General features: G+C 46.7%; 1 protein-coding gene across 2 annotated transcripts in view; it reads left to right on the top strand.

Annotated features, from left to right (window-relative positions):
* The first annotated feature begins 1,413 nt into the window (after window positions 1–1,413).
* The window catches only part of RPS29 (ribosomal protein S29), a 290,939-nt gene continuing 271,218 nt past the window's right edge, over window positions 1,414–21,134 (top strand). Inside the window, exons 1-3 of one of the 2 annotated variants that reach the window (XM_061354589.1) lie at window positions 1,414–1,572; window positions 1,700–1,799; window positions 2,670–2,790. In XM_061354589.1, coding sequence (XP_061210573.1) covers window positions 1,511–1,572; window positions 1,700–1,799; window positions 2,670–2,678 — 171 coding nt within the window. In that variant the 5' untranslated portion in view covers window positions 1,414–1,510 and the 3' untranslated portion in view covers window positions 2,679–2,790. Of the gene's footprint in view, window positions 1,573–1,699; window positions 1,800–2,669; window positions 2,791–21,134 lie in introns of those variants that run through there. The other variant, XM_061354590.1, reaches the window with a different exon arrangement.

Genomic DNA, 21,134 nt, shown 5'->3' with positions numbered 1-21,134 from the left:
GAAAGTGGTTTGGTAGAGGGCAGCTCGGGAATGTCCTCTTATAAAGCAGCCTTCCAGTACCTAAAGGGGCTGAAAGGAAAGCTGGAGAGGGGCTTTTGACAAGGGCATGTAGGAATGGAACAAGGGGGAATGTCTTTAAACTGACAGAGTTAGATTTAGGTCAGGTATTAGTAAGAAACTCTTCCCTTTGAGGCTGATGAGGCACTGGCATGGGTTGCCCAGAGAAGCTGTTGCTGCCCCATCCCTGGCAGTGTTCAAGGCCAGGCTGGATGGGGCTTGGAGCAACCTGGTCTAGTGAAAGGTCTCCCTGCCTGTGGGAGAGCTGTAATGAGACTGGAGGGCCTCTAAGGTCCTTTCCAACCCAAGCCATTCTGTGATGCTATGATCTCTGACAGTGAAATGGCAGCACCTGGGAAAAATTGCTCTGAGCTGGGGTACAGTAGAAACTGGGACAGTACCACTGAATTTGAGAGAACTGGCTCGAAGGCACTCTCCAGGTGGAAACTAACCTTCTGCATGCATGGAGGAGGCTATTTGCTGCAGGGTGGTAGCAGGCAAGGACGATGTGAGTGAGGACAGCAGCAGTGTGGTCTTACCTGGTCCCCTGCCCAACAGCATCAGTTCTCACTGCGGTAGCCAGCAATGGGGAAACAAAATAAAATCCATTAATGCTTTCAGTACTGGTTTCCTACAGTAATGTTGTTTAAGGACAAGGCTTAGGGTTTTAAACTTGCTTTGTCGTTGTTAGGAACCAACTATTTTTACCGGCATCAGAGCACACAAGCACAGAACGCCGCTGTGCTAGGCCGCCAGCAGGGGGCGATGCGCGCAGATGCCGTGGTGTTCCAGCAGGAGGCGGTAATGTGTCCCGTCCTCTAGTGTTGAAAAGGTGGTACCGCGGTGTTCCAGTAGGAGGCGGTGAGTGCCAGAGCCTTGTGTGCCGGTGCTGCAGCAGGAGGCGGTGTGTGCCGGGACCTTGTGTCCCATCAGGAACAAAATGCGGCTCTTGGGCGGTTCCTGAGGAGGGGATGCGCGTATGTCAAAAGGAACCCGCGTCTCTCTGTGTTGCCCAGGCTACGCTGCAGTGGCTATTCACAGGCGCGATCCCGCTACTGACCGGCACGGGAGCTTTGACCTGCTCCGTCTCCGACCTGGGCCGGTTCACCCCTCCTTAGTCAACCTGGTGTGCCCCAGCTCCCCGGGGCTCACCATATTGATGCCGGCCTTAGCGCGGACGCCCGCTCGGCATAGCGCACTGCAGCCCAGAACTCCTGGGCTCAAGCGATCCGGCGGGCTCAGCCTCCCGAGTAGCTGGGACTACAGGCGCGCGCCACCACGCCCGGCGCTTGTCAGAGCCGCGCTGCCTCCCCTAGACCCGCCACAGAATGACGTCAGGTGCGGAGGGCGGGGAAGCGGGCGCGCCGCGGTGCAGGGCGGGACGCCGGGCGGGGGTGGTCAGCGTGTGCGAGGGCCGCCATCTTTCTCTCTACGGAAGGAGCACGGCAGCAGCATGGGGCACCAGCAGCTCTATTGGAGCCATCCTAGGAAGTTCGGTCAGGGCTCCCGCTCCTGGTCAGTATGCACCCCGGAGGCTCTCCAGGGGGTTGTTGGTCTTCCTGGGGTTCTCTCACTCTTAATCTCCCTACCTCTCGCCGCCATTACTCCCCCCGACCGGCCTTGCTCTCTTGTTCCCTCGCAGCCGCGTGTGCTCTAACCGCCACGGCCTCATTCGCAAGTACGGGCTGAATATGTGCCGGCAGTGCTTCCGGCAGTACGCCAAGGACATCGGGTTTATCAAGGTAAGCGCCGGCAGCGGGTGCACCTCTCCTGTGAGGAATGGCTGAGAGAGGTGGAGTGCTGCAGCCTGGAGAAGAGGCAGCTACAGGGAAACCTTAGAGCAGCCTTTCAGTTCTTGAAAAGGGCCTGTAAGAAACACAGGGAGACACTTTTTAGCAGGGCCTGGTGTGATAGGGCAAGAGTAGTGGTTTTAGCCTAAAAGAGGAGAAATTCAGTCTGGGTGTGAGGAAGAAATCTTTTACAAAGAGGGTGTTGAAATACTGGCACTGGTTTCCCAGAGAGGTCATGGCGGCGCCATCAGGGCCAGGCTGGATGTGTTTTGTGGACAAGCTGACCTAGTTGAAGGTATCCCTGATCATTGCACGGGGCTTGGACTACATGAGTTTTTGTCATGGTTTAGACCCAGTCATCAACACGTAGCTGCTTGCACACATCTCCCTTTCCCCCACTTCCAGGCAGGATGGGGAGGAGAATTGAAAGAATGTAAACCCCTCGGGTTGAGGTAAGAAGTTTAAAAATGTAGTGATAATAGGAAATGCCAATAATAATAAGAAATGAGAAAAAATGAAAGCTCAGAAAATGCAAGTGATACATGGTACAACTGCTTAGCACCTGCTGACTGATACCCAGCCTGACCTGAGCAGCGATCGGTCCCTTCTGGGTAACTCCCTCCAGTTTATGTACTGGGAATGACCTGCTGCGGTATGGAACGCCCCCTTTGGCTGGTTTGGGTCAGGTTTAAAATCACTGTAATAGCTGAAATCGGGACACTTTTGAAGGTCCCTTCCAACCCAGACTGTTCTATGATTGTGCAGGAAGGTTGTGTGTACTCTTTTCCACTGACTCGTCTTGCCTTTCTCACTGTCTTGCAGCTGGACTGAGCATCAGGAGGATGAAGCTGTGGCCAGAAGCTCCCAGGGCTTCCCTGGACCTCCCTGACACATCTGCAGCAACTTCGCACAGCTGTGATCAATAAATAGTTTTTCCACCTGACTGATGGGTGTATGTTTGCCTTTTGTAAAGGTTCTGATGGCTGTGGGGCTTCTAATCCCTTAAAGTGGCCGTTTGGGGGGGGTGCTGCCCTGGGGCAGCTCTAAAGGAGCCTGCCATGCTGTCCTCAGTTAACCTACACAAACCTGGGTGGTCTTAAGAGTGCTGATGCTCATGAGTCTTCAGGCTTGTGAGTGGTGTAGTAGAATGGTCCTGTTAAAATGGTCAGGCATGAACGCCTTATGTAGAAACAGGTGTTGCAGCATGTCTGTTGTGCAGAACTGTACTTCAAGCTCTGTATGCATACCTGCTTCACTTGTTGAGAGGTTTATTGCTTCAGTGTGTTTTGAAAGTTACAATTGATATCAGATACGGGGGATTAATGTGATTGGAGCCACATCTCCCATTTCAGATGGAAGGAGGACCTCATTTCCTGAGGTCTCCAGCCACTTAAAGTTGTGGTGTAATAGATCTGAAGAGAGTTTGGTTTAAAAAAAAGCCATCAGTGTGCCAGAGGCCTGGAGTTAGGCTTTCCTTTTCTGTCCACAGGGATTAGAAGTGTCAGAGTGCTGTCCTGCTGTTGAGGTTAGTCACTGTGTGAGATTGCTGACTAGATGAACATTCCAGTGATTTCTGAAATGGCAAATGGGCTGGTCCCTTCCACCCTGTGTGCTCTGGATCTCATTTGGGAATTCCTAATTGCTTTTTTTTTTTTTTTTTGTCTCAGTGTTTACTGCATTAAACTGAACAATGGTGGTGAGGAGGTAATAGGGGGAGAACTCAGGTACTGGCCCAGAGGCTAGAGCATTTATTCTGAGGTGGTGAAGTCTTCCTCATGGTGCAGAGAGCACTGTCCCCTTGTCCTTGTTGAGCACCCAGATGAACTGAAGTGTGTGGATCCTGTTGTGGTTTCTGTGGTGAAATAGTTCCTGCTGGCATGAGCTCACCACTGAGCTGGCAGGCAGGCAGGCCTCGCATCACAGCTTTAGGCCTTCAAGTGAGCTTTAGTGTCAAACTTCTGTGAGGAACCTTGGCACGTGCAGCTGCCTGGTTATGTAGGGGTGGGGTGAGGAAGGCTAGGTCACAGCTGAAGCTGAACTAGGGAAGGGATGCAAAGAATACTAAGGGTTTCTGCAAGTGTGTCAGCTAGAAAGAGTAAGGTTTTAGTTTAGTTTAAAAGAGGGTTGATAAAGGCTAGATGTAAGGGAGAAATATTTTACCATGAGGGTGGTGAACCACTTGGCACAGGTTGCCCAGAGAGGTGATCCATGCTTCATCCCTGAAAATAGTCAAGGTCAGACTGGACAGAGCTCTGAGCAACCAGATCTCATTGATGGTGGGCAGGGGAGTTCGTCTAGATGACCTTTAAAGTCTCTTCCAACCCAAACTAGTCTGTGATCTGTGTGTTGTTTTTATCCTAAGAGCTGCTACCATGGCTTCATTGCAAGGGGACTAAACTCACAGCCAACTACAGGGAAGGAACAGAAAGTCCTGGGACATTTAAGATCAATTCATAGTTCAAGCCTGATACAAAGATAACTATGGTGATGTCTTGCTCAGAGGATTTCCGTCTTCCCATTGCCTGAGGCAATGCTGTTAGCCTGAACAGGTTTCTGCAAGAGTTTCTACATTCTAGCAATGCACCAGTTCTCACAAAGCCATGCAGACTGTTGTGGTGTGCTTGCGGTAGCCTGGGAGGATGACAGTAAGCAAGCAGTTCCTCTTGGAACCAAAGGCAGCCCTGGGTGGCTCAAAGGGATGCAGATCTGGGGTTGCCAGAGGAGCTCTGGCTGGTGCTGATTCAGGTTTGGTACTGGCCTGGGAAAGAGCTTTGCTGCTGCTGGAGGATGTTGTTGGGCCTCTCACTCTTTGAATAAGAAATGGTTAAATCTCTGGTTCCTATCTGGAAACTCCTCAGTGTAAAGGTAAGCTTCTACACTAAATAAATACTAATAAAAAGATTCAGTTCCTCTAGCAATTGTTTTTAGTTCTTCAGTTTCCACTGATGTACACAGGGAGGTGAATCCTTGGGGTGTGTTTGGCTTCAGCATGGTTCTGAGTGAGTCTCACTGAGAAAGCATAAGTCTTTTGTTATTAATTATTATCTGAAATTATGCTACAGTCAGAAAGATTTGTTACTTTTGCTGCTGGTTGCTCCTGATCCCCAGCAGGGAATGCAGAGCTGTGGTGCAAAAGCTGGTCTCAGCAGGTGATGTGAATGGCCATGAATGCTGCTGGGAGGCCGCAGAGGTAGAGGAGCTGGTGGCACTCATTTAAGCTGTTGTGTGGGCGCAGCATACTGACACCAGGGAGAAACCAGATGATTTGCACCAAGGGTTAGTGTTAAAGATGGTAGTTTCCAACACTTGAACTTGGTAAGCAGGCATGCTTCCTCTTACTGTGAAAGATGCTTCTCATTTTTACTCACACTCTTTTCAGATACCTTGTGATAAGGTAGTAGTGTAAGGATAAGTGACTGTAGTGTAAAATTTCACTGAAATACAGAATCAGCAAAGATGTGAAATGGGAGGGGAGGTTCTTTGCAGTTCTGTCCTTGGTTCAGCAGTAGCAGTCATTTTTCTCCTTCTTAGCTGGTGCAGCAGTGTTTTTTACTTTCAGCCTGGTAACAGAGCTGATAACACCAATGTTTTTAGTTACTGCTCAGTAATGTTTACTCTGACCAAGGACTTTGTGAGTCTCATGCTCTGCCAGGGAGGAGGGGAAGCCGGGAGGAAGTAGAGACAGGACACCTGACCCAAACTGTATTCCATACCACAGCACGTCATGCCCAGGATGTAACTGAGAGTTACTCGGAAGGGCTAGTTCACTGCTGGGTTGGACTAGGTATCAGTCGGTGCTCAGTTGGGCTGGGTATTGTCAGTCGGTGGGTGGTATTGTATTCTCTTCCCTTGTTATTTCCTTTATCACTACTATTATTGGGGTAGCAGTAGTGATTTGTGTTATACCTTAGTTACTAAACTGTTCTTATCCCAACCTGTGGGAGTTGCATTCTTTCGATTCTCCTTCCCATCCCTCCAGGAGTGGGGGGAGGGGGAAAGGGGAGCGAGAGAGAGACTGCATGGCTGATTTATGGCTGTCTGGGTTTAAACCACAACGAGTTCCCACTGCTGGAGTCTGCACAGAGCTGTGCTCAACTTGGCCTCCTACTACCCACAGGTGTGCTTGTGGCACTTCCTAATAGGAAATGTCTCTGTTCCTGTCACCACTCATGTCTTGGTGACAGGAGGATGCCCCCATGCTTGATACCAGCCTAAGATGTTTGAAATTAGCAGCAATGTTAGAATTATTTGGACACTCGGAGCTGCAAGACTCATTCAAGTCTGGCAGTGAGTTGTGGATATCTGTCCCCATTTCCTGAGCAAAGCTTCATTTCTGATGGTAAAATGGCTTTGAAGGCACCTTCTTTCTCATCCCTGTGTGTATGTTGCTGCCTGGCAGGGAGCTCTGCTGCTCTAAAGTAGCTGAGGATCTGGTCCCGAGAGCTAAGAGCCAGAGCACCTGTGTTACCTACATGGTGGGAAATAGTAACAATAAAAAAATCCCAAATAGTACCAAATAGCTGGGGATAGCAATTGAAATGCAGCTCCCTATTTGAAAGAAAAGCTAAAATATGTCTTTGAATTACCTTGTTCACATTAAAATACCTGAATTGTCACCTTGTAATTTTGCAAATGCTTTAAATGTTCCTGCTTTTCTTTATTCTATTGCTCCCATCTTGTAAGTCTAGTGGGAAGGTGGTGTAGTACAAACTGTAATGTCTTTTTACCTTATTGCTGCCTTAACTTGGTATTTATTGCCCAGTATACAATGAAGACTAGGTGCCAAAACCTTGAATTTCCTGAGCTCATTGTTAAAATTGCATTTTGTTTCTTTCTAAAGCTGATGGTTACAGTCTCTGAAGTTGCACAGATGTGAAGCTCTAACTTATTTGGAAGCAAAATGATTTGTAAAGAGCTGTTGATTCCCCTAAAGAACAGTTAAAATCAAAATACTCTTCAAGGACTTTGCATTAATGGTGAACAACTAATACATGTTTTCCTGTAGGGAAATAACATTGCCTACTTAGAGCCAAGTAAAAGATAGTGATGCCTTAGCATTCAAAGAGATGAAACTCTAATTGCTGAAATAGAGTTTACAGGGGATTTTGACTGTTGAAAAAACACTAAATTGCATTGGATTATGCACCAGATAAAATCTATGGTTCTCGGAGGCTCTAGGAGGAATTTGCAAGGCTATGGCTAAAACACTGGCTTTTAAACTGTTCCTTAGGCTAGAGAAATGAAGCTGTTTGACATGCTCAGATAGGAAAAAATTGTAAGCTCTGGCTGCACAGGTGCTGTGGAAGCCTGTGACTTGTGATGACCCTCCCTCCTGCATACAGAGGTGGTCTTTGACTCACTGAGATCTAGTTTATTGCAGTGGCGTGGCTTGTGGGACCAGGCTGGGGGTGATGCTCAGGCTGTTTTCCTACTTGCAGCATCTCAAGGTGAGTGCCAGGCCCAGCAAGGTGGATCCCCATCACCTGGATCAGGATCCTACTCTTCTGCCATAGGGGTTCAGTTCTCGAGCTGTGAAACTGTGGTAACACTTTCTGCAACATGAGATGTGTTGAAGCAGGGACAGCAACTTGTGGATATTCCCAGTATTGACATTATTGAATTCCTGCAAGGAGCAAGCTCCACCTGCGGTTGTTTGATGGCTGCTCCAGCATGTGTCAGCTGCAGGCAATGCTTGGAGCAGAGGACACTGAGCTTAAAGCTGTTTGTCACTCCATTCCCAAGATAAGAGAAAGGGACCTGGAGTATTTGGCTGTGGTTGCTTTGAGCAAGCACAGAGTGGGAGCTGCTGCTCCAAACACAGCTTTGAGTGCCTCTGATTCTTGTGTCTGCCAGATATTGGTCAAGTGGCACAAGGCTCAATCAGGAGAGATGCAAGGGGTGTCTGGTCCAGGTGTGGGAGGCGGTACAGCTACTGCCCATGTGAAGGTGCTGTGCTCCTCTGTGGTAGGTCAGTAGGTCACCCGGTGCCAGCTCTGTGGGTCACTGGCGATGGCACCTTGTGATGCTGAGGTGTAATGCCAGGCAAGCTTTCCTCAAGAGTGACCCTGGGCAGTGCAGCCACCTGTCCTGGTCTCTGCCAGGGAGAGGTTTGTGGCAGAGTATGGGTTTCCAGCTCCAAAGCAACAGGGGTTTCTGCCATCCCTGGACAGATACAGCTTCAGCTGGATAGCCGAGTGGTGTGTGCAGGAAAACTCAGCGCAGCAGTCCGTTCTGAGTGTAGAAGCTAGATGGCACAGTCTGCCTGCAGTTTGTGTCGTTGTGAGGGTGCTGGAGCGGCTGTGTCCAGAAGTACAAGACTTTCTTGGTAAGTTGTAGCATGCAGGGAGTTTGTCCTGTGGGTGTTTTGTCCTTGCTTTCTTTTGAGAAATCTCTGTGTTTGGATCCTTGCTATGGCAGGATTGGGGCATAGTCCGTGGCTCTGCCCTTCTCCTTGCTCCTGCTTGAGTCCTGTGTGACTGTGGTGGTGTCACAGGTGTGACATAGAAGCATAGAATGGTTTGGGTTGGAAGGGACCTTCAAGACCATCTAGTTCTCAAGATGCCACCGAGCCCCATCCAACCTGACCTTGAACACTTCCAAGGATGGGGCAGCCACAGCTTCTCTGGGCAACCTGTGCCAGCACCTCAGCACCCTCACAATAAAAATACCCTTACATTAACTGAAATTCCAGATCTTGCCTTTCCTTCTGGTTTTGTGGTCATACCCCCCCCCCCTGCAGGCTTGGGCTCAGCTTCACTGCCAGCCTCATGCTTTGGTCCTGCACATGTTGTAATTTATTTTGGAGAGAAAGCTTTAAGACATACCCACAACATAAAAGGGCTGTTTATTCCTAGTCAGGCCATCCCTGACTTTCTCCAAATTAATGCTGAGCTCATCTGCTTCTTTACAAGATTGTGTAGTGCTATCCCCACCTGTGGTGGCACCACAGATAGCCCTCAACAGCAGGGCATTTATTCATAAATATATTGACATGTCTAATTTGCATCTATGTGTCTGGCTGCGCGCCATGCTTAGTGCTAGGACGATGCCCTCTGCTTGCGGGAGAGCATCACTGCTGTGCCCTCATCTGTCCATAGCTCTGATAGCATCAAAGCCACAGCAGATTTTGGTAAAATACATGGATTTCTCAGCCCGAATCCTGCAGGTGGCCAACACAAAACAGGCTGGCTCTGCAGCACTGCTCAGTGTTGCAGGCTCCTGATTTACATTTTTGTTTGCTCTTTTGCCACAGTCTCCTGCTAAACCTGCCCCATCCCAGCACCTGGATGAACCTCCCAGGGACAGAGATGCAGCACCCACTGCACTGCCTGTGCAGCCACGCTTCTGCTCCAAGTGTTTAATAATGTGGCAAGATGAGCATCTAGGAAACCCCAGGCAGATGGGATTTGGCTGGCTGTGTGGTGAGCAGAAGTGCTTCTAAATAAAACATTTTCAAAGACTGCATTAGGCATCAGTGGCTCTCTAAATCGCGTTGCTTGTTGCGAGTGTGTGTTCATCGCAGACAATGTTTATTTATGGCATGTAAAATCTATTTCAATCAAATAATTTCCATAACTGAATATTTATGCCAACATCAACTGAATGCTCCTTGACTAAACTGAAAACTATTTATTCAGTTATAAATGTTTACTTGTTTAGTGTTAAAACTGCTTTAAACAAACTTAAAAATCAAATTGATGTCTTCCCCATTAGCAGGCTTTCTGCTGTATTCTAGACATCAGCTTGCTGAGCAATGTATGATATTTTATTATAATCTCAGTTCCAATAGCCTCTGTATATTTGTGCCTTCTAATAGCACAGGTTGCCCAAAGAAGTTGAGGCTGCCTCATTCCTGGTGGTGTACAAGGCCAGGTTAGACAGGGCTTGGAGCAACCTCGTCTAGTTTAAGGTGTCCCTGCCCATGGCAGAGGGATTGGAACCGGATGAGCTTGAAGGTCCCTTCCAACCCAAACCATTCTACCATTCCACAATGATTCTATGCTCAGAGTGCTGACTGGACTTGCAACAGAGCTGCTGCCATTCTCAAATATCTTGGTCTTACAATGTCAGATCAGTTACAACAGCACTTCATTGTACCAAATAGTCAGCATTAAGTATTAAATAATACTGTGCTGAGAAAACTTCAGGTCTCTGCCTCGTTGTTGGTAGTGCAGTCCAGGAGACTCTCCTAATTAGGATGAGTGCTGAAGTGTGAGAGTTTGGACAATGTATTTATGCCCGAGGGAGCATGTTGTATTTGGAGCTTGTGAAGCAGATGGGTTTATACACCTTGAAGGGAAACCTGCATGTTTCCTATGCGTGCTTCCCATGGGACAGCTAGCACCCGGGTCAGTAGGTAAGCCTCAGCCACTGACTCATTGTGCATTAATCAGTCAGTGGCTGAAAATCACCCAGAGGCAGAGCATCATCCTGCTCTTCTGTGTGTGTATCTGTGTGCCCCCACCTGCGATTTTCCTGTGAGCTCTTCTCAGAATGTGAAGCTGGAATTGCTGTGGTTTGCAAGATGCACCATGTTTCTCCTTTCTTTTTTGAGCAGCAGGGGAGGTAAGTGGTGGCAGGGATAGAAATTGGCCCTGCTGCATTTGCAGAGGAGCTGCATCCAGCTCAGGTCTGTGATTTTGGGAGGAGAAAATTAAAAACAAGGCTCAGGCTGCCCCTTCTCTCCCTCTGTGCACTTCAGTTGTCCAGCTACATCCCACAGCCCTGTTGCTGCTTTTGCAGTCTGTGGATTTCTACCATTTTCTTCTGACACCAGATCAGAAGAGGCTTGTTGGGTGGTGATAGTGGCTTACAGTTAGTATTTCATCAGAGCAAAGGCACACGGGAGCTAGGGGCCTTTTTTACTGCACCAACAGCTTGTGCTTGTGTTGGCTGAGTAAAAACAACTCCACAAGCACTTTTGTGATGCTTCCCCCAGCCCTTTGCAGGAGTGACTCTTAGGTGAGCTCTGCAAGGGGAAGGCCGTGCCAAAACTGAGGATTTCTTGGATGTCACCTGGCACAGAGCGTAGCTGAAGTCCTGCCTCTGGTTAAAGCTTCACACTTTGCAGTGCTTATTTAGCACTGTCTCCTTGCTGTGCGCAACCTTGCTTTTCTCTATCCTCTTCCTGTGCCTGCAGTAACTGCAGAATTGGGATTTCATACAGAAAGCATGAGAATTTTAACTAGGATTTCACATATGCTGAAGAAATTCCTTCCTAACCAAACACCTGGGATCCTAACGTGTCTACACTGCCTTCTGATGGCTTAATTACTTTTTGCTTCTCTGTTAGCTCCCTTGCAATGATAGCAAAAATGTTACCCTGCTCAGAACAGCAGGAGAAACCCAGCAGACCTTCCTTGGGGGCTTGGCTTTGCTCAGGACTGCTTTTTTTTAGCTGGTTTTCTTGACAATCTGGGAACACACATATATACTTTTGTGTGTATGCAGGCATTGTTTATCACCACGTTGATTGCGTATACCACGGATAAGCACTGTACAAACCCTGGCAAATAAATGGCATGTGGCTTAGAAGAGTAGAAAATCCTCCAGAGTTATGCCCCAAGTTTACGGCATCTTGCCTGCAACACCAGTGTGCTCACAGAGCCATAAAACTTGGTTATGTTTCCCTTGCTCTTTCCCAGTGTTTGATGTAAGGTGTCACAGCAGCTGGCGACACAAAATCAATGCCCAGCTCAGTTCTCCCAAGTGTTCATCCCAGCATGTGGTGGGACTGCGGCTGGGAGCTTGGGGCTCTGCTGGGCTCGTGGTATTTGGGCTCCAGTGGCTGACCCTTTTGAATACTTTGTGGAATAAAGTGGGTCCCACAAGTCTGGATATTCTCAGGCAAATATTTTCGGATCTGACTGTGCATCACTCATAGAGCTCATGATGAATTTTGTAGGGATATGGGGCATTTCCTTCTTTTTTGGGAGTGTTTGGGTGGGATTTGAATGCTCATGAGGAGATGCTGACATTCCCCCTATGCAAGGTGACACGTGAAGTTAAGGCTAATTAATGTTTCCTTTGATACAAGCAGATTTAGTAGCAGGAAGGGAAATGCTATTTTCGGATCATGCACATTAGAAATGTGTCCCTCCCCTTTTAGCAGTTAGTCAGGTTTGAAGTCTACCTGGGACGATTAGTGCAAACGTGGTTGAAGCATGACTTTCACTTGCAGTGATATCCCCTGCATCAAGGTAGCAATGGCAGAGACACTGTCTGGCACAGAGTGGCATGGGGAACGTGAAATGATTCCTTTAATCAATTACTAGGCGTAAAGCTGTATTCAGAAGCAGCGGTGAATGCAGTAAAGCGCATTCAGGTGTTGTTATCTGAGAGCTGAACGGGGAGTTTTGTAATGTATATGTTAGTGTGCCTCAGGCGGAACTTCCCAGGGGAAGAGCTGCTGCTGGAGGGGATGGAGAGTGGGGTGAGGTGCTGCACTCATCAGCAACTGACCTGATCGTGAGTGGGTCTTGGCTTACCCAGTGCTTGCAGGGTCTGGTCTTGCACGATGGCTGTGTTTCCTTCTGCTGGTATTACAGGAGCTAAGGAAGAAAGGGGAGCTGATTACTGCTTGCTTTTATTCCCCAAATGTCAGAGCTCCTGAAGCATATTCTGGCATTTAAAACAAATGACTGCAGAGTCTTATCAGCACAGGGTTTTATGTGGCTCAGACAGTCCCATCTGCATTGCTGGGCAGCTGGTCCTGTGTGTCCCTTCTGCTATGGCAGAAAACACAGCTATTTGTTTTAAGCAGACTTGGAATGTGTGATCCTTGTGGGTATGGTGCAAAAATAGACCATTACTCATATGCAACTTAAGGCACCTTCTGCTGGGTAGCTTGTCTCTGGCGGGAGACTCAGGCTTTGTTCTCAGATGGTGATTAAACCCCTTGTATTTCTGCAAAGAGAGGTGTCCCAAAAGTACGAGGGGGGTGGATGAAAGGAATGGAGCAATGCTTCCCCATCTGGAGGGCTAGCTCAGGCTGTGGACGTCCATCCTCCTGCAACACAAAATTATCACCTCTTCTGTCTTGAGAACTGGTCGAAGTGTTGACTGAAAACTCAGTTTCTGGGGTAAGGAACCGAGAACTGATAAATAACCCTTGAATCTTTTATTACAGAGGAGTGTGATTTTATCTTATCCCTGCCAGCAAAAACACACACTAAAAAGATGACGTGTCTCTTCCACTTGCAGTTTGCTGCCTTAAAGGGTGTCCCTGTCCCTTCTTGGGACCGTAGGCCCAAAAGCCTTGCAGAACACTTGTGCAGCATGGCTGTACTCAGGCTTCCTCATTTACTTTCCCCCTTTAACCAGTGGTAGTTCCCTGGATTGCATTGTAAGGACAGCAAACCTGTGCCTTGGGCTAGGTTGATGGAAAGAGGAGGAAAAAGGAGTAAAAGAAAATGTAAAAGGAAACATCTCTTTGGTGGTTTTCTCTCAGAGGAATGAGTGGATAGGCTGTAATTGGGATGGGAAGTGCTTTGAGCATCAAGAAGGCATAAAATGTGCTGGTCTGGGGCTCTGAAATTGGACCTTGGACTGTGACTTTTGAGGACCTAAAGTGGCTGATGTCTAAAGCTGAGGTATCTAAGCACATGCATGTGTGTGTATTTTTCTTCTACCTCCCCCCTACATAGGTGCCAAGGACGTATGAAGGCAAAATCTCCAGGCAATAGTGTCTGGGGTGACCTGGTGAGCAGCAGTGTTTGCTCCCAACCTCTTCAGCACAGGTGAGCCGTTCAAAAATCTGCAGGAGGTAACTTTCATTACTTTAAAATGAACACATATTTATGGCTTTTTTGGCTTTGGTGAGTGTATTCCTTTTCTGCAGAGGGAAGAAACAAATCCAGTAAATAATGCTCTGTGGTTGTGGTAGCTGGATGGCTGCAACTGGAAAGGTCTCGGTGCCTCTGGAGGGAATGGGATAGATTGATTTATGAGTTTGACAGGCATGGCTGGGTAGGGAATCATGCCGATATGGTTTTTAAAGTCATGAAGAGATATTAATCAAAATTAAGGCTGCTCTAAGCAGGTATCTGAGCCAGCGGTCTGTGTCCTGGCTAACTGATTACATAACTAAATCACAGTTGTCCCTACAGAGATGGTCAAAGGGCAGCTTGGGTGGGGGGTCTCATGGTTTAATGCCAGATGGGGAAGCAGGGGGTAGGAACAAAGGGCATAATGAGGAATAATAAGAATTGGTTAGAGAGACTGTTCACTTGTCCCCATTGATTAGGACCCATGTGATGAGAAAATGATTAATAGGAGCACGTAATGAGAAGCAGCAGTGACATTTATAGAGCTGCAGCTTGAAATCATATGCTGCCAAAGGTCGGAGCTGCTTGGACAATAAACATTGGCCCTTGAAAAATGGTAGTTTTGGGGCAAAAGCCTGACCATGTGCCTCTGGGGCCAGCCTAGCTGGCACCGAGCATGTTAAAAGCCGTGCTTGCAGTGATGCTGTCCCACCAGGCTGCTTCTTCATCTTGCTCCTGCATTGTCATTCTGATGGAAAATGCCTTAAAACGACTGTGAGGGGTGGTGTTGTTGGGGCTGCCTTCTATATAGCTGATGCTGCCCCATCTTGTTTGCAGAAGGTAGTTGTGTTGTAGGGTGAAGATCAGGCTCAAAACCTTTTCTTTAAGGGGAAAATTGCATCTGCGCTTCTCTGTCTTGCTTTCAGCCAGGATGCATGCCATGCTTTGCTCAGTGTGGGGTTAGTTGAGCTCCTTGTGAGGCTTCCTAATGAAGCCCTCAAATTTCTACAGTCAAGCTCAGACATCTTGGCTGCACTGAAGCCACATTTGGTGGCCTTTCTTTGGGGCTGTGTGCTGGCAGCTGTGGCAAGGCTCCTGCCCAAATCTGTCCTGTGTCCTGTGTAAAAATATCTCAGATGCAGGCTCTGAGAGTGACATGCTCCTGGGTTACAAGAATGCTTGTGTCTCTGCTCCCATTGGGCTTTTGTGGTGGTATAAGCTGAATGATGGACATTTCTTTGAATCTATGGGATGAATGGAGAGTGCTCTGAAATAGGGTGAAGGACAGCTGGAAATGCTTGCTTTCTGCCATTTCTGACAATGTCAAATGTGCAAGGCAGTATGGGTGATTCTTGAGGTAAATCATCACTGCTTTTTGCCCTTAGCTTTTGCAAGCTAAGGAGCTGTGAGTAGAAGTGAAAACCTGGATGCTTAAAACTCAGCTTGATAAGACTTGCTGCTTTGCAGGCACTGAAATCCTGCAGGAATATGAGCTGCTTCCCTGTTTGGCTGCAATGGTTTTATTCCTCATACAGCACCATATAAAGTCATCTGTGCCTGAGCCCTCTCATCTGTAAACAGGACAATATCTGTTGATGATTTATCCTGCCTTTTGGGCCTCACCTTGTTGCATACAGAGACATGGCTCTGTTTTGTGGGTCTGGTGATTTTGCCTCTTAAAAGCAGTGTTCTCACTGACTTTGAAATTGTCTGCCCCTTTTCCATTCCTCTTCGATCACAGTTAAGGCATAACTCAGTGAGATCAATAATGATGGTCATCAAAATGAGAGAAGGATACATCCTCTGTGCACACCACAGAGAGAAATGCTGCATTTGCTCTATTTTGTGCAGCTCAGCTTCCAGCTCAGGTGTCCATCTGCTCAGAGGGATAATGCTGCGTATTTCAGCCTTTCTGTGCAAGAAAGTTACTCTGACATCAGCTCCATCAAAGCCAATGGCAGTCTGACCCAGTAAATTTATCAGTCTCCAAATGAGCTGCAGTGCCCATTATCATGCACCTTTCTCCTCTGTCTGTTGGATATTACAAAAGATCAGGCATCCTCCAGCAGCACCTACCTCTGAACAAACTGTCCTGCCAGACCCACATCTTCTGTCTGCCTTCAACTCCTGATTACGGAGCAATCTCATGGTGCTGTGTGCGGGAGGTGTAACCAGTGCCTTCTGGTCCCCAGGTCAGGCTGTGGATCAGTGGTGTACAGCCATCTACACACCATGAAATTCAGCCCCAAGCCAGAGCTGGAGCTGTAGCCAGAGTACATAAATCTGCAAAACATTTCAGCTGCTGGTGGTCTGAAGCCATCTCTCCCTGTACCAAGGTCTGAAGCTGTCTGTCTCTGTGGAGGACGATTGTACCTGCAGAAACATTCAGCTTAGCAGGCGGCTAATTATCACCGTGAAAAGTTTATAGGCAGTTTGCTCAGGGTAAATTCTTGTCAGGGATGAGAAATACAGTTTTGAAACAAAACTAATTTTAAGGCGCCCATAATTTTTCTGAGCAAAGGCACAACAGGGAGATAGGAGTTATTTAGGAGCTGAGAGTCGGATGGATGGTGACCATCTTAGTCCAAGACTGATGCAGCCAGGGTGGACTTGGGTGAGCCATTCCTTCCTGCAGTCCTACCAATCTGCTAGGCAAAGTGCCACATACCAAGAGACGATGCTCTCCCTGTGTGTGGGAGCTAATTTGATACCTGCAGCCCCTCATTCTCATGCTCTCCTTGCTCCCAAAGAAGTTACTCACCTGCCAGAAGCACTGGAGTAATTCACCTTGTTAGAATAAATTATGAGGATCACAACCAGCCACTCAGTTAATGCTAAAATCACAGAGAAAAGAGACCGGCCACTTTGGTCCTCACTGACCTTGAAAACCAAGCTGGCGAATGCAACCTTCTATTTCTTATTGCTCTCCACGATTAGTGGGATGAGGTCAGCCTGTAGCACTAATTCACTTTGCTCTTAACTCATTTCATTACATTACAGGAGAGCATGGCACTCAGCAAGTGTAATCTCCAATGCTATTCTCCTCTTGTCTTTGCTTTTGTCATAAATTAAATAAGCTACTGTCATTTTCCAGCTATAAAGATTGATTTTTTTTTAACTATCCTGAGGCAAGCAACAATAATTTATACATCTTAAATTTGTCCACTTAGCTGTCTCTCTAGCTGGTTATTTTGTTGGACCTCGAGGTGGCTGCTTTTTCCTTTTCTCATACTCCCAGGTGGCAGGCTCTTGGAGAAGATAAGTCTTCTATCTCCGGCTGTGAGGAGCGCACACAGACCTGAGATGGACACTTGGTTCCTGTGAATACCAAAATGAGAGCTCATGTCAATGAGCTTCCAGGGAGATGTCAAAGTTTGCTCCTGTGTGATGCTAGTGTATGCCTGTATTTGCTGCATAGTTTGATGCATAGCATTCCCATCACAAACAAAGAGAGCACAATGTAGCTCATTGAACAAGAGGCAGCATCCACAACAATGCAAGCCGAACAGAAGCTGTCTTCCAAACTAAATGTTGAAGCTGGATATATGTGACACACAGATTCCCTGGCAGTATTTGAAGCACGATAATGATCCGAAAAAATGTGCCTTGGATTTAAAGCCTGGCTGTTGGTTTTAAAATTGCTGTCTTCCGTAAAGGTGGTATTGAGAGCCACACTTAGTTGTGAATGACAGGTTCCGGGATCTACCCATCCTCTTATGTACCTCTGCTTTGAGTTGCTGCCAGGACAATGCATCTGAGAGAGGGTTTATTGTTCAAACTCCTTGAACAGACAGTGGTGCTTCCTAAACCAGAGACCCAGTGCTGTAGTCTTTTGGCAAAGGTAATTAGCGCTGTGCTAGAGAGGTGGCCATAAACTTGTACTGCGGATCACCTGTGATAAATCACATGCTGTTAAGGCTTTTCCTTCTTTCTAAATATGTAGTAGCTTTGGTTTTCTTCTTTTCATATTGTACATAACCTATATAGCTGATGGACATGTGCTGGTTTGGGCGCCACTGTATCTTATTGTGCCCGGAAAACACAATTAGTAGACCATGTCATACCCAGTGGGTGCAATGCACTGTCTGGCAGGATGTCAGATGAAAAATACAGGAACTCCAAGTGATTGGAAGCTGGATTTTATTTTTTTAATTTTCATAGGCTTAATAGAAGGTGGAGTAAGTGATTGGAAAAGTGAAGCCTCTAGACTTGGCCTAGCTGAAAGGGGAGGGTGAGTTGTCTTGATGAAGATGAAAAGCCAATTGGCTGAAAGTCACTGTGAAATGAAAGAAAGAAGGGCCCAAATGAAAAAGGATGTAATTCCAAGAGACAAAGCACAGTGTCTGCGGGGAATGGCAGGTGTGACCTTATGGGGATGGTGCTAAGATGTATGGGCAGCTCCCCAAAGAAATCTTCAATGATCTTAGTCAAAAAAGGGGTGTATATGAAGTAGATAATAAGTCTGATTACTAAAAATAGGCATAAAAGAATGATCAAAACAAATGGCAACAAAATTTGAAAAGCTGAAACACAAACTGAGGAATGCCAGGTACACCAGAAGCAATGTGGGTTGAAAATGGTCCCACCATGCTGGCAGGTGAAGGGAATCCAGATTAGGAAAGAAAGAGAAGGGAAGGTGAGGGAAGGGAAGGAAGCGGAAGGGAAAGGGATGGGAATGGAAAGGAGAGAAAAGGAGAGGAAAGGAAAGAAGGGGAAGGGAACAGAAGGAAAGAGAAGGGCAGGGAAGGGAAGGAAACAGAAAGGAAGGGAAGGTAATGGAAGGGAAGCAGCAGAAGGGAAGGCAAGGGAGAGGAATGGAAGGCAAGGGGAATGAAAGGGAATGGGAAAAAAGAAAATGACGAAAAGATAAAAGAAAAGAGAAAAGAAAAGAAAAAGATAAGAAAAGAAAAGAAAAATAGCCTTGGGTAGATGGTCATAGAAGGTTTTTAAGAGAGGTCAGACAAGGATCTCATGGGAATAACATGATGAAGTTGATTGCGGCTGGGGGAGTGGATGAGCTCAGTAATTTCTTGATCACATTCAGCCCTATGGATATCTCTTTTTTTTTCGACATTTATAGCATAATGCTATTCACAAAGCCTGAAATCCCCTACCCACTGCAATCAATTCATTTCCCAACAGTACTTTAAAGCATCACATTAAGGCATTGTAAAGACATTGTGCTTTTAGAAACAATTATTTGATTGCTCTGCCAACGTCTTGTTGCAGCTGTCCTAATGTACAATGAAACTTAATTGTATTTAGAGTTGTAATACTTGGAACCAGCAGCTGCCATTGCCAACCTGGGAGGCAGAAAAAACACATCAGTGTCTTGACATGAGGCTTCTCCTTGTCATGAAGCCTGTCCTCTGATTTGGGGAGTGAAAATTGCATTTTAGCAGGTATAACCTACAGAAAAAATATTATCAACAAAAGGAAGGAGATTAACTGTTTGCCTGGAGGCAGCGTTTGAAGATTTTACAGATAAGGCTGTACCGGCTAGAGCCGGCACTTCAGTTACAGCGGGTACAGCAGGGAGATGCAGCTCACGATATACCAAATAAAACAGAAACGTTTTTCATTATACCTCGGTGGTAATGCTCTTTTTTTAAGGTGGTCCATCTGTGAACTGGATGCTTCTGGAAAAAAAGCTGTTTTCAGCTCTCACCAAGGACTCATTTACCTCTATTTTTGCTTAAAGTTCTTTGGCAGAGGGAAAATCACACCTTTCCTTCACAGCTGATGTACAGGGGCTACTTCCAAGTGTGGCTGTGAGCTGGCATTAAACTCATCATAATTTGGGGTTGGCTTTGGATCTGAACCCTCAAAATCAGGAAGTTGGTGATGTATTTCACGTGAATATGCTTTTGGCTGGTTTAGTGCTTGTGCTATCGACCATCAGAGACCAGGGGGGGCTTTGCCAGTGGCCATGCCTTTCTTTTCAACTCATTTAGGACAGGGATAATTTTATTTTCTAGTGCAAATGGTGTAAAAGTGTGAATGCTAAGGCAGAGCTTTGGCTTTTGGATTAAAGTCTCATGGGGTCTATGCTGGTTCTGGAAGACCAGTGATTTCCATGCAAAATTGAAATGAACTATTCACATGAAAACTCATAAGCTCAAAACTGCAAGCTCATTGCAAACATACACGCAGAGGTTCATGATGCTTTTGGGCATTTCAGCCTCATTTGACATGGTCACCCATGAAACGTGTGCAAGATTGTGTGTGCATGGGACAGCACCTTGGGGTGCCTCTCTGTCCTTCTGGGTCCAGGAGCTGACTGTGAGGACAGATATTTGCTCTGTCTTTAGTAGGTTAGACTCTGTTTTCTAGCTTGGATTCCTAAGCAGAGGAAAAAAAATGCAATTGTTTAGTTTTTACTTAATTCTCTAACTTGTTGGCTGATACCTACCTTATTTGACAGGAGACTGGAGCTCATCAGAGACGTTAAATTTCTACATTTTATGAGGACAGCTGGCTGAGCAAAGTAAAGAGACCTTTTAATACTGCTCCTCTGCAGCAAAGGATGAAGTGTGTGCAAGGTTCTTATTTGACAGAGCAACTGCTCAGTAGAGGAAGGGCTACCAGGTACAGAGAAAATACTATTTGTTTGATGTTCTGAGACACAAAGCTATGCCAGGATTGTTCATTTTTTAGAGTTCAGCCAACAGTAACAAAAAAATGGCAGCAAACTGGGAAAATTCTTCTCCTCAAGACTTTTCGGGGATGCACACGTCTTACCAGGCTCTGGTACTCTCCCACACTAATGCCTGCAGGAATCACCTCTGGGCTTAGTGAGAACCTGGTTGGTTACCTTCGTGAGTTTTTGGCGATAAACAACCTGGTATGGTCTCCTCCAAGTCTTGTGCATCGCTGTTGATTAACAGAGCCCTGTGCTCTCTACAGAGCCCGGGACACTCCATTTCTTGTATCTTCTGTATCTAAAAGATCAGTTATTACAATTGTCCCACTAGGACATGGCTTGTAGGATTTGTACATGGCCCATTATAGCTTAAGCAGCTGCTCTGGGCAAGAGTGGGAACAGCAATACATCACTTCAATGACCCTAGCCCATGTCCTCAGTGTGAGAGCAGTTTTAGTCTTGACTTTGTCTCCTTATGCTTTGCTGTATTTAGAGCCACCTTTTTTTTCTGTCATTATTGTGCTATTTTCTTGGAGGGCAGCCATTTCACCTAAATGTGGGCTAGCTACTGACAGTGAATGAATATCCAACAACTTGCTTTTAAATAGCTCTCTCTTAAAAGTCAGTGGTCAGCATATAGGTGTGATTGTTGTGGTTATTCAGCGCCAGTTTCCATGCTTCAGCGCTGGCATTTGAAGGAGTCTAATTCAGCTTCCACTGTGGAGAGTTTCTTTATTTCTCTTTTTCTTTTAAAGCCCCCTTCTTCCCCAGACATGAACTTCCCTGCAAGCACTTGTTATGTTTCCAGCGGGAGCCCTGTGATGCTGTATTCACTGGGAGATGGAGTCTGGGCAGCTATTTAAGCTAGTTAATGTGAAA

This window comes from Neopsephotus bourkii, unplaced genomic scaffold (assembly GCF_033783945.1).
Source record: "Neopsephotus bourkii isolate Nb327-2 ecotype Australia unplaced genomic scaffold, CSIRO-AGI_Nbou_v1 NB_740, whole genome shotgun sequence".
Classification (NCBI taxonomy): Eukaryota; Metazoa; Chordata; class Aves; order Psittaciformes; family Psittacidae; genus Neopsephotus; species Neopsephotus bourkii.
Note: the sequence above shows the minus strand (reverse complement) of the source record. Positions and strands in the feature narration are given on the sequence as shown.